General features: G+C 47.8%; 1 protein-coding gene across 1 annotated transcript in view; it reads right to left on the reverse strand.

Annotated features, from left to right (window-relative positions):
* CD4 (CD4 molecule) overlaps positions 1-15,771 on the reverse strand; it is a 33,451-nt gene that overhangs the window by 6,014 nt on the left and 11,666 nt on the right. The window contains exons 2-8 of the mRNA XM_019527697.1: positions 11,300-11,491; positions 11,051-11,197; positions 10,514-10,774; positions 9,514-9,870; positions 9,152-9,388; positions 8,926-9,050; positions 8,576-8,643 (exon numbers count right to left, since the gene is read on the reverse strand). Coding sequence (XP_019383242.1) covers positions 8,576-8,643; positions 8,926-9,050; positions 9,152-9,388; positions 9,514-9,870; positions 10,514-10,774; positions 11,051-11,197; positions 11,300-11,491 — 1,387 coding nt within the window. The remainder of the gene's footprint in view (positions 1-8,575; positions 8,644-8,925; positions 9,051-9,151; positions 9,389-9,513; positions 9,871-10,513; positions 10,775-11,050; positions 11,198-11,299; positions 11,492-15,771) is intronic.

The raw sequence follows: 15,771 nt of genomic DNA on the forward strand, positions 1-15,771 counted from the left end.
CCCAGTACTCTTTCCTGCCATGGCAGGGGTCGGACTCAATGATCTGCTCAGGTCCCTTCCGACCCTAGAAACTATGACACAGGAGGGCAGGGTCACTGATAGGACTCCAGAAGAGGCACTCCTGTCACAAGTAATTTGAGAGAGACTTTTGATAGGGTGCTAAAGCAAACATCAGAGTACAGAGAAACAGCAGAGGCTAAACCAGGGGTGAGCAAAATATGGCCTGTGGGCTGGATTCAGCCCACCAAGCACTTTCATCCAGCCCATGGGTGCCCATCAATGAATTGTACCTCGCCCAGCCCTTCCACTCGTGATGGTGGGAGTGAGGTGCCAACATATAACACCCCCCCGCCAACATACCTTATTGCACCTTGCTCCCACCCTTGCAGGCAGAAGGACCCAGCCAGGCCAGCAGCAGCTTCCTGCACTCATGCTGCTGCCACTGCTGCAGCCACCAGGGGACATGCTTGGCTTCCCTAGCATCCTACTTGCTCCAGACACCAGGTAGGAAAGCGACAGGGGTAGACAGCTGAGCTGGATGAATATGGAGCATAGGGCTAGGGCTGGTGGCACTGTGGAGCCCGTGTCCAGAGGGGCAACGGGAGTGTGGAGCTTGGCTGGGCAGGGTGTGGGTGTGAGGGAGCGTGGGGGGAACACCCCCCAACACACACACTCATGCACATGGCATGCAGCTCCTGCCAGCAGCAGCAGGCAGGAGTGCTCTGGAGCCAAGCCTGTCCAGCACGCCTCTATCACAGTGGGTTCGCGTGGTGTGCCTGCTGCTCCTGCACTCATGCAGCCCTGGGGGAAGCCCCACACTGAAGCCAGCTGTCTTTCCTACCTCCTGCCATGTTGGTCCTGGGACTCTTGCTGGATGTAGAGGGAAGCCCCAGCCCCTGATTGCCCACGGAGTCCTCGGACCTGAGTGGCAGGGGGCGGTGAAGACAGTTGGCTTCAGCATGGGGCTTCCCTCTGTGCTGCATGAGTGCAGGAGCTGTAGGCGCTCCATGCAGAGCCCCCGAGATAGTGGCAGGCTGGGCAGGCTTCACTCCTTGCCTCCATGTGCAGTGCTGGAGCCATGTGCTTCCAGGTGCCAGCACACATGTAAGACTTTAATTTTGAGTTACTGTACAATCGCCTCTATATACACTACAGAAACACAAATCATGACAAATATTTTTAGTGTATGATTTGGATTTTTTTGGTTCCAAGATGGCAACCCTCCTCTCCCAAAAGGAGTATTTCTGTGGGGCAAGGGGAGGAACTTCCAGTGGCAAAGGTCAGGGGTTAGGGGAGGGACTTCAGGTCCCAGTATGGTAACCAGGAGGCAGGGCATCTCAAGGGGCAGGGCTACCCATGCACCTATTGACAGCTCACCAAAACTTGTTAAGCAGCCTTCTGGCAGAAATAATTGCCTGCCCCTGGGCCAAACTAAATAGATCAAAAAGCACCATAATGGGAATGGGGAACTGGAAGGATTTGGAGAAGTTGGACCTTCAAATAAGAAAGAGAGAGAAATCAGAGTGCTAGGGATCCTGATGGATGCCAAAGGGAAAGGTAATATGGCATGAGAAAAAGTAACAGCAAGACTATGGCAGATACTTTGTTTATATTCCAGAAGGGTACTGTTCTTTGCCAGAAAACTGGGGGCATTTAAGGCTGTACTACTGTTGATTATTTTATGTACAGGAATTGTATTCCCACTGATGTGGTGGCAGACAGCAAATGTACAGAGGGAAATGTGTGTGTACTTCTGGAATGAAGGAAGACAAGGGTTGGTTAGAGCTGAACTGTACAAAGCATGAGAGATGGTGGATGGGGGCTGCTGGACTTGGGATTGTTTGTCTATGTGAAATATGTAAGCATGATATGCAAGGCAGCAACAGAGGGAGAAGGGAAAGCAGCATGTATCACCAGATTTCACACAGCTATGATTTTGAGGGAATGGGGAGTATATCAGACCTCTATGAAGAGTCCATGGGCATGAAAACTTCCAATTTATTACATCAGGATGGAAGGATTCATACAGAGGTATTAGATAGGGACGGTAGCACTGGAGGTCCTGAAGGATCATAAGAAATTGATGAAAACAGTAAAGGAGAGAGACAGGATGGTGCTAATGGGAAATTTCACAGAAGGACAAGTGAAGAAGGTGTGGGTAGTGGTGGCAGGTAAACAACTAAGAAGCTACATGCTGACCTAGCATGGATGGCTGTAAGTAAGAAATATCTTGCTAGTGAGAGAAGTGAAACAGAGATTGGGCTTGACAAGCTCATCATGGTACCCAAGGGAGAGATGTAGGGAAGAAGAAACAGTAGGACATGTTTTGGGAGTGTACGTATGCAAAGAGGATGTGGGAAAGGGTCCACTGCTTTCTGAGTATCACCAAAATAAACCTGTCATTAGCACGGAAGATGGTACTATATGGACTTATTCCAAAGGGACCCACGGAAACACTATTAAGGACTTTATTAGCATGTGTTTAAAACTAATTTATGGAAAGTAAGAAACCTCTGGGTGTTTAAGGAGTTGGCTTTTACTGAAAGAGTGCCTGAAGCTGGGGCTGCATGAACTGAAATACTACATTGATCAGGACAAGAGATCAGAGAGGAAGAGGTGGAGACGTGGAAGTAAAAGGACTAGACACACTTGTTTCACTAAACCAACAGAGGACTGATGAGAAGGGCAGAGAGTTTCAGGTGGTTACGGAAGTAAAAATTTTTTTCATGAGGTTCTGTAAGGTTTTGGTTTTTGTGAGAAGTTGATGTATTGTGTTTAAGGGTTTAATACATGTAGCTGTGTGTTTTTGATATGTAGTTCTTACTGTGCTATAATTTTCCTTTTTTTTTTCTTTTTTACAAAAGAGATCAAGCATTTTTGGCACCAAGGGGAGGTGTTAGTGCTGGCTCTACCCTCCCCGGAGCTGGCCTGATACAGCAATGTCTCCAGGCCTGGTGCCAGTTCATTGTGTAGGGAACATGTGCCTATTTTTTAAGGGCAAAAACAAAACAAACAAACAAAAAGGTTCCCATCAGTATGTTGTACAACATGAACCATGTGTTTTGTAGGCATGCTTGGTGTGGGCTGTTTTCAATCAACCTCACAGTTACTTTCCATGACTGAACATATTCTGCTTCTGGCAGCAGTTTAGTGATAGGTAATGTATTTAATGAGGGTTTTTTGCATGTGAATATAAAGATGAAGGTTTCTGTATACCCGTGCTGATTGGGGAAAAAAACTTCATCTTATTTTTGAGTAAATATGCTAGTGTGTGTGCACACGCACATGCTCACATGCGCGTGCACATTTGTGCACAGTGGTAGCATTCAGTAAGTGCGGCTATTCCATGTTGTGTTTATCTTCTGTTGCTGCCTGCTGTTATGTTTGACAAGCACTCACTTAAGACTGTTGTACAACAAAGTGGGCTGCCCTGTGTGATCTCACTAGCACAAACACACCCCTGCAATACACAAAGTTGGCAATAGGGATGGGACCCCCAGTAAGCAGAAGGCTTCCTGCGTTTCATTCTGAACTGGGAGTGCCAAGAATGCAAGGGAGAAAAGAGGACTGCACTGTTCAGGGAGCCTAATAAAGGGGTTTCTCCCCATGGGGTATTCCGTGCAGCTGCTCTGCACCATGCCTATCTAGTATTGTATCAAAGTCTTTGATGTAGCCAGGTCACTGCCTTAGAAGACAAGCTTGTCGGTATAGGAGTTCCATCTGAAGCCAGTTAGATCAGTGAAGTTAACCAGTCAGACCTCTGAGAAATGTGCCATGCTACCAGCTCTTATCTACTTACAGGCTTCTGACATTGTTTGCTTACTCATGTCCCTGGCCAAGCCCTATAACAAGTTCTACAATGAGATCCTCATACTACTAAAAATATAATTTTACATGGACTCTTTCTAAAGCAATCAGATGTTTCCATTTCAACCAGACCAATCATCTGTCAAACAAAAGGATCTGTCCAAGAACTGTAGTTTTGGTACCTGTCTTTAGTCTCTATTGAGGGTGTGTAAATTTGTGGGATTCAAGATGACTCCCTAAAATGCAGACTGCACACAAAGCAAAACTTAACATTCACTATTGTCCAAGAAGAAGCACTTGCTCATGAGCTGTATTTTTCTAGACAAAGGAGATCTAAGCATTGTCTATGAAAACGATGTCAATCGACTCACCAAGCGCAATCTAAAAGGAATTATCCACAGAAGTCATGACCAGTGCACAAGGAAATAAATTCTTCATCTCTGTGAAACTTCTATAGCTATAGCGAGATCCAGACATGACACCATGAATGACATGTGCCCCTGGTGGGAGCATGGTGGGAGCAGCAGGAGTTCCCATGGATGCTGTTGGGGGCATGAAGGGGGTGGCAAGTGCCAGCCAGGGGTCAGCAACCACCCAAAGATGCCACCAGCAGTGGTGGTGGTGGCCAGCGGGGATTGCTCACTGCCTACAGATGCTGCCAGCAATGTTGAAGGCGAGGGGGTGGGGGGTGAGTGGTTACTGTCTGCAGGCACTGCTGACAGTGTCAGTGGCACCTTTTTGTAGGGGGTGCGCTGCCACGCTCAGGGAGTGCATGTGCACCGACATGCACCCCTTACACATCATCCCTGCAGGACACAAGCTGTTTCCTGGTACCAATAACATCACTGCAAGTGCAAGGATTGCACTGAACGTGTATGTCGTCAAAAGTTCAAACCATACAAAAAGAAGGTAACCATGGAAGGTATGCCTCCAGCTGCCACAAATACTGTTGCAGGTCTTAATAGAATTTTAGACTGTGAAACTCAGATGCCCACACTACCAGACCTGACAAGAGTGTGGAAACAGTGCCTCTACAAAAGATATAAATGACAGTGATACTCTAAGGCATTTCATGCGTCATAGAGGTACACTCAGGATCCAGGTTTTTCTTAATTTCAGTAGAAATGTATGAATGGTCTCAAAAATCATTCTCTTATTGTTCCATGCAAAACAAGACTTGTCAACCAGAACAAACAAACTGTTGGTTTAAGTGGAGAATGTTAAATCAACATTCAACTACAGGATGAATCCAGGAGTCTATCGTCTCATAGTTGCAAGACAGTGAGCAAGCTTGCTTGATGGAGAATGTTTTGAGCAGCTGGGCATCAAATTAACAGGGGCATGAAGGGTTGTGGCAAACACCACTCAAGATATCCTAAAGGAGTTCTTTTAAAAAAATTGAAGAAAGGCAAGGTACATACAAAAGCCCACCTGTTTTATTTATGTTGGATCCAATAGTGGCACCAATGTGAAAGAAGTCTCGTCATGTTGCATTCACCCTCCATCCAAAAGTTAATGCAGAAATTAATCATCTTGTTAAGTAAGGTGTCCTTTAAGCACTAGTAAATCTGTCATGGTCCACTCCTATTGTCATCAAATCAAACTACCCTGTGTACACCCAAAACTATTCAACTGAGCCATGTTGCGTGTCTGCAGCTGTTCTTGAAGCTACAAGACCAGTATCCTATAAAGCCAAGACTTCAGATCACAAGACACTTGGCAGACATGTCAACCAAATATAAGATCAACTTCTAGATGATATACCATCTACAAATCCAGAAGACACTATACTGGTACAAGGACTGGTTCTTACAAGTCCAGCAGCTGTTGTTCTGAACTCAGGAAAATTTCCAGCTGCTGATGCAACTCAAGAAGAGCTTGCTGCTATCTCCAGTTAAATGACTGCAACCCCTGAACTGAGTTGTCCAAGGCGAGTCACTGTCTGGTCCAGGGCAGGGGAAGGGTGTTGTATACTGGATGGTGTATGTGTGGATGTGTGTTTTGTGGGGGGAGGAGTGTAGATAGAGCTATCCTGTGTTGAACTTGCCTCTGGTTTGCCTGCTGTAGTTAGCTGTGTTAGTCTGCAGTCAGACAGAAGATAGGGTAGATGTGCACCTTATAGCATAAGTGACATGTGCCTCCTGAGGCTGGGGGACATGGTGGCCGCCCACAGGTGGTGACACAGGCATTGGAGGCAAGGGCAGGCAGAGTGTGGACCATCTGCCAGCAGCTGCAGCGGTGTTGGTGGTGGAAGGGGGATCCCCACGTGGCTGGATGCTGAGCCTGGAAGTGCCGGCAATATTTCTTGGAGGGGGGCATCAGCACTCTACCTGCCCCCCCGCCCATTGCCTAAACCAAGAGCGCTTGCTCTCAGTGGGGGCACCAGCACTCTCAGGGGGTGCACCCCTGTGCATCTCCTACGTGTTGCCACTGCCTTATAGCTGACTAAATCATGTTTGAGAAGCATTCAGTTAACATTTTTTTTGTTCTGTACAATAAAGATGGTTGCCCTGTTGCTCCCTATCTGATCTGTCTGGGACAAGCAATCCCCTACAACACACTAAATCTGCAAACTGAACAGACATCTAAGTTTAAATCACATGTCATCTCATCATTCATTGAAAAGCACCTAATTGCAGAGCAAGCTGGATACCAGGCAAGTCATGCACAGGTTAAGTGCTGATCTTCATGCAGTATATTGAAGACTGCTTTGGAAACGGTCTGGTAAAAGATGCTGCTCTTGTCCTGTGAACAGCATACAGTACAGTGAATGACTGAGGGGTTCTCATCAATGTATAACATGATGAAAGATGACCATCTTACAACTGACACAGTCTCTGCGAGACTACCAGAGCATTTATACAAATGTTTGCCTGCTCCGACGTGCCAGAGATCTAGCGTGTTGGAGCAGACTTGATTAACTGAATCTGCTCCACATGCAAGATGAGGCACCCGGCACTGTCTCATGCATTTGTATAAACGGCAAAACGCACATCAGTCCTGGGAAAATGGCAGCAGTGTGCTTTTGAATTAAAATAGCTGTGATGTGTTTTAGTTCAAAAGTGCACCGCCACCATTTTCTCAGTGCTGATGCGCATTTCGCTGTTTATACAAATGCCCCCAATGATTTTACACTGAACTATGTAGAAAAAGGAGCCAGTGTCAGCAGCAGTGATATGAGCCACCACAAGGCAGCACACTCATGCCAATGATTTTTGACATCTACAGGCACTGACAGAAGCGATATTTGTCACAAAGTTAGCCCCTTGAAAGCACTCTACATCCGTTTCCCAACCACTGTGCCACAGCACAAAAGTGTGCTGTCAGAAATGACTAGGTGTGCTGCAGAATTTTGTGATGGCAATAAGCTACAATGAGTTACAATAGGTATGAGGATGGGGAATGCTTTAACAGGTGTGCCACAGAAACTTTTTTATTAATGTAGCTATGCTTTGAGCTGGAAAAGGCTGGGAGACACTGCTCTACAGCCATGCCCTGACAGAAGCACATGGCTGCAGAGTGCTTTAAAAGTGCCCAATTGTACAACAATTAGCCCTCATTTAAGGAGGGTTCAGATGAAGGTTCTCCAAAGTGAAGTGCCTTCATTAACTTCTGTTTGTCACTGCTGGGAGTAGAGCTGGGCTGATGCAGCTCAGAACCACCTTTGGTGATGTCATCAGGGTGGAAGGGGGAGAAGGCAGGCAGGGGAGCTCCATTCTGGGGTTTGCCCAGCCCGTGCTGGGCAAGGCAGGAAAATAGATTGAAGTCCCCCTACCCACCTCAAGCACAGACTAGGCAGACCCCAGAACGGAGCTCCTTCCCCTGCCTTTTCCCCACTCCTATCTTGATGACAGCACCAGAGCTGGGGGGGAGGAGGATAGCAGAGCTAGGGGAGAAAGGCTGCAGACATGCATGCAGCCTCTCCACCAGATTGGCTCCAAAGTGGAGCCTTCTGGCAGCACCCTCCTGGCACTCTGGGCTCACTGTGCCTGACTCTTGGGCTCTACCCAATCATACACCCACTCTCTCCAGGCACTAATGAGGCCTCCAAACCTCCCCTTATAGCCTCATCCCAATCCTCCAGGGTAAACATGAACACAAACACAAGCCCCTAGGCAATAACTTAAATACCAGCAATAGCAACACTGTTATGCCTCTTTAAGGGGACAAACATCCACTCAGAGTAACATGCCCCTATTCTAGGTACTTGGGAGACTCCCTGTAGTCATGTAGCACCTAGATAGCAGGCAGTCCTAGGAGAGCTAGGCAGGCAACACCAAGTCTCAAGTAGCTTCAGCAGGCAGGAGCACCTTCCCTGTCAGTTGCTAGAGAAAGAGCATGCATCTGCTAGCTACAGCCTGGGCTTATATATCCCAGAACCCGCCTCCTGCCCGTCTGCTGATGTCAGCAGGTGTGGCCGATTACTCCCTTAGGCTGTTACCCTGGCAACCTGCAGCTGGGGAGCTCTGCTTAGCCTGCCCAGCTCCCTGGCCAGGCTTCTTCAGCCTTAAGGAGCAGGTACATCTTAGTGCCCTGCTGCAGTGGGGTGTAGCAGCAAATTGATTAAACGTGAGAGGGGCTGCTCTGAATAGATGCTGATTTATGTTAACCACAGCCAGGATAATTAACATGACAACTATACATAGAGATGACTGTCCTCCAACCATAGCCAAGGTGGTGAAAAGTCCATGTCTCATTCCCTATGTCTTCCCACTGTCTTAAACCCCAAGTTTCTTCCTGCCCTAGATGTGCTGGCCACAATACTTACTGTTGACACTGACACGTTCTGTTCTGTAGCAGGTCTCGTCTGACTCGCACCATCCTCTCTGCCCGCCGCTGCCAAGAGAGGAGGAGTGTGGCACAAGTTTTTATTTTGGCATTGAAAGTTCTCTCTGAAGTGGTTGAAGGTTTCAAATCACGCCCCCCCCCGACAGGGTAGGTTGTATCCACCAAACTCCAAGGAGAGTTGTTTGGGCTGTATGATCTGAGATCCCTTTCCCCAGGTGGGATTTTCATATCCCCTCCCACTTGCCCATCTGAAGGTGAGGATTCTTAGAGACTCATTTTAAATGCCAGGACTTGACTCATTTCACTGCATACAAGGATTCAAGGACTCACCTGTCTGCGCTGCCATACGGTACAGATAAACGTACCCAGGCTGACAAAGAAAAGTAGGGCCACACTCGCTCCAGATATTGCCCCAATCAGAATCAGTGCATAGGTATTCCACTCGGCAGCTTCCTCTGTGGAGAGATGACAGTCAGTGGGAGTGGAAGACTAAGAGGCAGACAGAGACAAAAGGCTCCTCAGTATAGAGGCAGCAATGTGGAGTTAGTCCCCATACCCAGCATGTAGTCAACGCTGATTAATGTTTTGTCCTCCAATACGAAGCTACACCTCCATAGCCCTGCAGTCCTGGCCTTCACGTCCACCTCCCTGTGCGTCACCTGCTTAGATTCCTCTTTTGTCCCATTCACACGGTGCCAGATCAGTAGGCCTTTCTGTAAGGGGAGAGCTGAGAGCTGACAGTGCAGTGTCACCTCAGCCCCTTTGGAGAGAGGCCCAGTGGGGGTGGCAGCGACTGTAGACAACAGAAGGGGGAGACACAAGTGAGAGGATAATCTCAGGATTTCAGGGCTCCTTGCAGGAGACACCTCTAGAGGGACACTCCCCCAGCCTGTTTTCTGGGGGTTACTTTCCTCTCACCTGTCATCACTACCAGGTGGATAGCAGTCTTCACATGTCCAAAGTCAAATGCGACTCTGCACTGGTACCATCCAGCATCTTCAAACAGAACTTTAGACAGAGTTACACACAGGGGTCTGAAAGGTTTCTCATCTGCCTTGAACCCAAAGCGCTTAATTTGCTTGGGCAAGGCCAATCCTTGATTAGTGATGTTGAAGTTCATTATCTCCCCATAGTTGTCATCTGCCTTTGCTTTCCAATCCAAATGTCCTTTAAGGCTCCCCGTCCATTTTACTCCCTGGAGATTCAGTGAGTATGAGAAGGACACTGTTGTATTAACAGCTGCATACTGGATCTCACTCTCCAAATCGTTGAAACCTGAATTCAGAGCAGAGAGAGAAGAACAAACAGAAGTATGTGGAGCAATAGCCTCCTCATTTTTTCAACTTCACCCAGGCATTTTGTGCAACTCCAGGAAGACCTGAGTTTGATTACTGTGGTCAGTTTGGGGTGGGGTTCAGAAAACAGCCACAGAAAATATCAGGAGCTGGACTCTTGGTAAAGATTTGAAGAGCTAAAAACCCACAGGGCTCACCAAAGCTTCAGCTGTGGGGAGAAAAATGAGAGACACCTGCAGGGTCTTAAAGGCATAAACTCCAGTGGGAAGGAGACAGATGGTGGGATGCTGTGGAAAGAGGACTGAGGGGAGGAGGGTAGTTTATTTTGCATCTATTATGCCAATGTACTAATGTTGGGATTAGAGGGACTACCAAATACCAATTACCTGGAGGTACTTACAGTAAGCAAGCTTCCCCACCACATCTCCCACAAAGGGAGAATAAGTGACTTATTCAAGGTCACTTGTTCAATGTGGATTTTCAGAAGTCCAGAAATCCTAAGAGAAAGGACCTGGAGCTTCATTGCTCCAAATGCTCAGGACTGAGGTAGTGAGGGAGACTTGCCCATCCCAGGGTCTATGTGTGTGGAGAGGAGGAGTCCCAGAATCCAGTGTTTTCCCTACCTATCACAATCACATCAAAGGGGATGTCCAGGTCAAAGGGTGGGAATTGTAACTTGATCTTGCATTTCCATTTCCCACTGTCTGTAATCCGAAGACCACTTTTGTGCAGACTATATTGGTCTGTCTGTGACTGCTTGTTCTTCACTTCCATGTCTTTGTTGTCCCACCAGCTGACAGTGATTTTGTTTTGGGCAGAGGGGTATTGCTGCAAGCTGACAGAGAGAACTTGATTGTGTAGCAAATATTTTGTCAACTCTGTAACTGTAGAAAGAAAGAGCCCAGTCAGTGAGTCTTCTCCTTTGCCTGCCTCCCCAAACAAAGGTCTGTCTGGGAGTGAAGGGTCTTTATTGATATCCCAGAAAAAGGGGAATATGAGGAGCTTGGACTTTGAGAAACTGAAGGAAAGGGATCTGCACCAGCACAGGCTGGAGGAGATGGATCAGGGAGAGGGGTCTCAGCAGGGCCATTTCTCAAAGCCCCTGGGACTCAGGTCCTTCCTCTCCCAGAAAGGTCTCATTATGGTCCCCAATCACTCACTGCCAAACACCACCAGCTGGACTGTGAATCTGGTCGTGACAGAGAGGACACAGGTATACTCGCCAACATCATAAGGTGTCAGTTTCTGCACTTTCAGGGAAAAGTCCTTTGCAATTAATTCAGATCGATTTGCCATCGGAGCCTTCCCTTCAGGAAGAATAAGAATGCTGGGATTAGAACTCCACTGTGGAGGAGAGGGGGCTGCCCAGCCCTGCATAGGGGGTAGGCATGGTGAATTTAGGATTTTACCTTTAAAGACATCATTGTGATATTTGATCACAGTGTCTTCTTGTGATTCTTGTCTTCTGGTGGTGTATGATCTTTTCTGGAATTTCCAAGTCACTGAAGTCATTTGATGAGTGAGGTTACAAGGTAGGATCACTTCCTGTCCAACAGCACCAGCCACCTTTGTTTGTCCTACAACTACAGCAGGCTCCAGGCCTGAAAGACACCCCAAAAATAGCATGGGGAGTAAGTAGATAAGCAGTGGCACAATTAATAACTCCCTTGCAGCCAAATGGACCCCAAATTCCCTGCCTTCTTATCCAGGTCATGATAAGGTCTCCCTCATTCCCCTCTGTTCCTTTAATCCTTCCTCGAATTTCCCATCTCCCTATTACCTCCCTAATTGTCAAGATCTTTTATCCAACCCTAAATCCAGTGTCTGTTGCTGTCTGGGAAAAGCTTTTCCTGTCTCCAACTCTTTCTATTTTTCTCTTTTCCCTCCACTCCCAATGTCCCCACCCGTTACTCTCCCCACCCTTGGATTTCTTCTCTTATTCCTCCCTGCTGTGCCACTCTGATATCTCAGTCCTATCCTTGCCAGTCTGGCACGCCAGCTCCCTCTCACTTTCCCCCAGCTAGCAGCAATTTTGTCCTATTTTGCATATGCTTTAAGCAGTAAGGGTAATTAACCATTGGAATAAATTTACCAAGGGCTGTGACATTATCTCTGTCACTGGCAATTTTAAATGAGATTGGCTGTTTTCTAAAGGGCATGTTCTAGTTCAAACAGGAGTTTATTCAGAGCAGTCCTATGGCCTACCATTACACAGGAGGTCAGACTAGATCAGAGGTACTCTATCCTTGGTCCGCAGACCAGCCCCAGCCCCTAGTGCTGCAGCATCCAACCTACAGGGCTCCCCATGGATCTGTGGAGAGCCCGAGGAGCCATGGTCCTGCTCACTAGACTTAGCTCTCAGGGTGATGCAGTCTGGCATAGGGGCCAGACAGCAGTAGTGTGGGGACTGGATGGGGGGAGTTTGGGGCCCCAGAGATCAAACCCAGCTGGGCAGAGGCAGTGCAAGGCCCTTGGCTGGGCAGAGGCAGCATGGGGCCCCAGGGCATGATCATGGCATATGAGGGCAGCATGGAGCTCCAGGGCCCAATTCCAGTTTGAAGGGGTGGCATGGGGCCCAATCTGGCCCGCAAGCTGGCCACATGCCATCCATCTGGTTTACAGGGCCAAAACCACGAGCACCACTAGACTAGATGATTCTATGACTCTATCCAAATGGAAACAAAATAACGTTGTTCAGTTGCAAATCAGTTTATGGTAGCACTTGCATAACCTTAGCTCAACTCCTGAGATTTTTGTCTCTGGGGATTTTCCAGATGTTTTTCCTGAGTATGCATCAGCAATCAGTTATTCACATGGTCAGCTTCAATTCTGAGGTGCATTTTCCCTTATATTCCCCTTCTGAAGAGGTCAGAGATCCTTCATGTTACCACCTGATTCACTTTCCACCCCACTGCAGAGCTGAATTTCTCTACCCTGCCCTCCCATAGAACCTATTTCCCTCATAATACTTTCAGGTCCTATGCAGAGCTTAGATGAGCCCCATGCCCCCATAGCATTTCATATAGACATCCGGGCTGGAAGGGACCTTGCAAGATCATCAGGTCCAGAGTAGGTGCTTGCATCACTTCTGAGGTGAGTCTATTCCAGACTCTGGGGACTCGGATGGTAAAGAAGTTTATCCTTATGTCCAGCCTAAAATGGTCTTCTAGGAGTTTGTGACTGTTAGACCTTGTCTTCCTTTGGGATGCTCTGGGGAACAGACATTCTCCCAGATCCTATGTACTTATAGGCTGCCACCAAGTCCCCCCTGAGTCTTCGCTTCTCCAGGCTGAAGAGTCCCATGGTTCTCAGCCTCTCCTCATAAAGCCTGCTCTCTTGTCCTTTAATCATGCACGTGGCTCTCCTCTGGACTCTCTCAAGCTTTTCCACATCCTTTCTAAAGTTCAGAGCCTAGAACTTAATGCAGTACTCCATCTGTGGCCTCATCAAGGCCTAGAAAAGCAGGAGGATGACTTCCTGGGTCTTGCTTGAGATGCATCGGTAGATGCAAGCCAGGGTTTTGTTAGTTTTGCTGGCTGCAGCATTGCATTGGTAGCTCATGTTCATCTTGTGGTCAATCATGACCCCCAAGTCTCTTTCAGTCATTGTGCTAGTGAGTGTAGCATTGCCGAGCCTATAAATACGATGTGTATTTTTTTCCCAAGGTGGAGCACCTTGCATTTCTCCATGTTGAATGCTATCAGGTTTTGACCCTGTCACAATCTGAAGGAGGACTTTTTATTGTCCTTGATTCCTGTAGCCAGTTTGAATTTGGTTTCAGCCTTGACTGTTCTAATTCACTCCCTGCAGGTATGGGCCAGTGCTGAATACTCCTTTTTGGTGATGTTATCTGACTTACATTGCTTATAGGCTTCTCTTTTCAGATATAAGAGGTCCATGAGTTCCCTATTTAGCCAGGGGGTTACTCATCCCTTCTGCTACCTTTCCTACAGGCCGGAATGGACTTCCCTTGCGCTTCAAGGATCACGTCCTTAAGGAGCAACCACTCATCATGGACTCCCCTTCCTGTCAGGTCATGGCCATTCAGGGCCTCGGCAACCAGCCTCCTGAGCTTGTGAAAGTTCGATTTCCTAAAGTCAAGGATTTCTGCATTGCTGACTGATCTGCCAGCTTTGCGATGGATAGAGAAAGTGATCAACTAATGATCACTGTTACCAAGCTTCCCTTCAATTCTCAGGTTGCTCACTAGATCATCCCCTTTGGCCAGTACTGGATCCAGCAGTGGCTTGTGTCTTGTGTCTTGTCGGCCCATAGACTTCTTGAGACAAGTAAATTTTGTCAATGCAAGTGAGGAAGCTTTGCGACCGATCAGATTTGGCTGAGTGCTATTCCCATGAGATGTCAGGGTAGTTGAAGTCACCCATGACAACCATGCATTGAGAGTGTGCAGTCGCTGCCAATTCCTTACTGATTTTGTAGTCAAGTTCTTCCTCTTGGTTAGGAGGTCTGTAATAGACTCCTACCATGATATCCCCTTCACCACGTCCCTCCATAATCTAACCCAGAGGGTCTCAAGTTGCCTTCTTTGGGTGCCAATATCCACTTGTAGGGAAATGTACTGCTCCTTCATATAGAGAGCTACACCCCTGCCCTTTCTTTCAACATGATCCCTCCTGTACAAGACATAGCCATCTATACCTGTGGTTCAGTCACAGGGGAGTCCCACCAAGTCTGTTATCCCTATGAAATTGTATTCATTTTTGTTTAGCAGAAGGGCCAGGTCCTCCTGCTTGTTCCCCAGGCTTCTGGCATTTGTGCATAGTCAAGTGAGGTGTGGCCTCCACCTCACTCATAGGCACCAACACCACAGTCTTCTGTTTACTTCTTCAATTCATCTCTCCCTCCTGTGCCCGTGACCCCTAACCAGAAGGATTGAGGAGAAAATTATCTGCACCCCCAACCCTTTAAGCCCTGCCCCCAGAGCCCTGTAGTCACTCATAACCCAGCTGGGATTGCTCCAAGCCATGTCATTTGTGCCCACATGGATGAGGAGTATGGGATAGTGGTCAGAGGGTTGGACAAGTTTCAAGATCCTCTCAGCTACATCCCAGATATGGGCCCCTGGGAGGCAGCAGACCTCACGGACCAAGGGGTCAGGGCGGCAAATCGTTCCCTTTATCCCCCTCAAGAGGGAGTCTCCCACAACGATCACTCTGCGTTTCTTCTTTGTGGTGGTTGCAGGTTGCCTTTCTTCCTTGAGTGCTGGAGCCAGTGGCTCTGCTGGCTCTACTGGTGCCGCGAGGGGTTCATATCAGTTGTGAAGATCCAGGGGGCTGGTGACCCTGGTGCAGCATGCCTTGGGGCCAGAGAACTCCTTCATCCAAGCAACCCCTGGCTGGACTTCATGGGAGCTTCTCTTGTCCACCCTTGTCCTGTCAGCCATCCTGGCTCTTCCCTCTTCATTTAGGTGAAGAGTCTGACAGTAAGAGTGTCCCCTGCTGCTATCTACTCTTCTCCCATGTTCATCTTGTAAGAGCTGGTCAGTAGTACCACTTACATGGATCACAGTTTATCTATGTCGGCGCTTGTACACGTGATGCCTTTACCATGTACACATGACCAAAAAGTCACATTGTGTGACTTGGTGGTGTCACACTGTACATGTGTAAGCATTTGGTGGATTTTAAATGAGTTTGCATTGTTGCAAACTAAACTACATCCCAATGTAGTTTAGTTTGCAACATTGCAAATTGCAGTGATACAGCTGTCAGCTCACACTCCCAGCTGTGGGAGAGGCGGGCTCTGCAGAAAAAAAGGATTGGGCCTCAGAGAAAAAAAGAAGCCTGCTGAAAGCAGAAGCAGTGAAGGGCCCAATCCTTTTTTCTTTTTTTTTTGGTAGAGCCTGTCCACCTCTCCCACA

The sequence above is a fragment of the Gavialis gangeticus genome, unplaced genomic scaffold (genome assembly GCF_001723915.1).
Source record: "Gavialis gangeticus isolate Ggan-Ray unplaced genomic scaffold, GavGan_comp1, whole genome shotgun sequence".
NCBI classification, from domain to species: domain Eukaryota; kingdom Metazoa; phylum Chordata; order Crocodylia; family Gavialidae; genus Gavialis; species Gavialis gangeticus.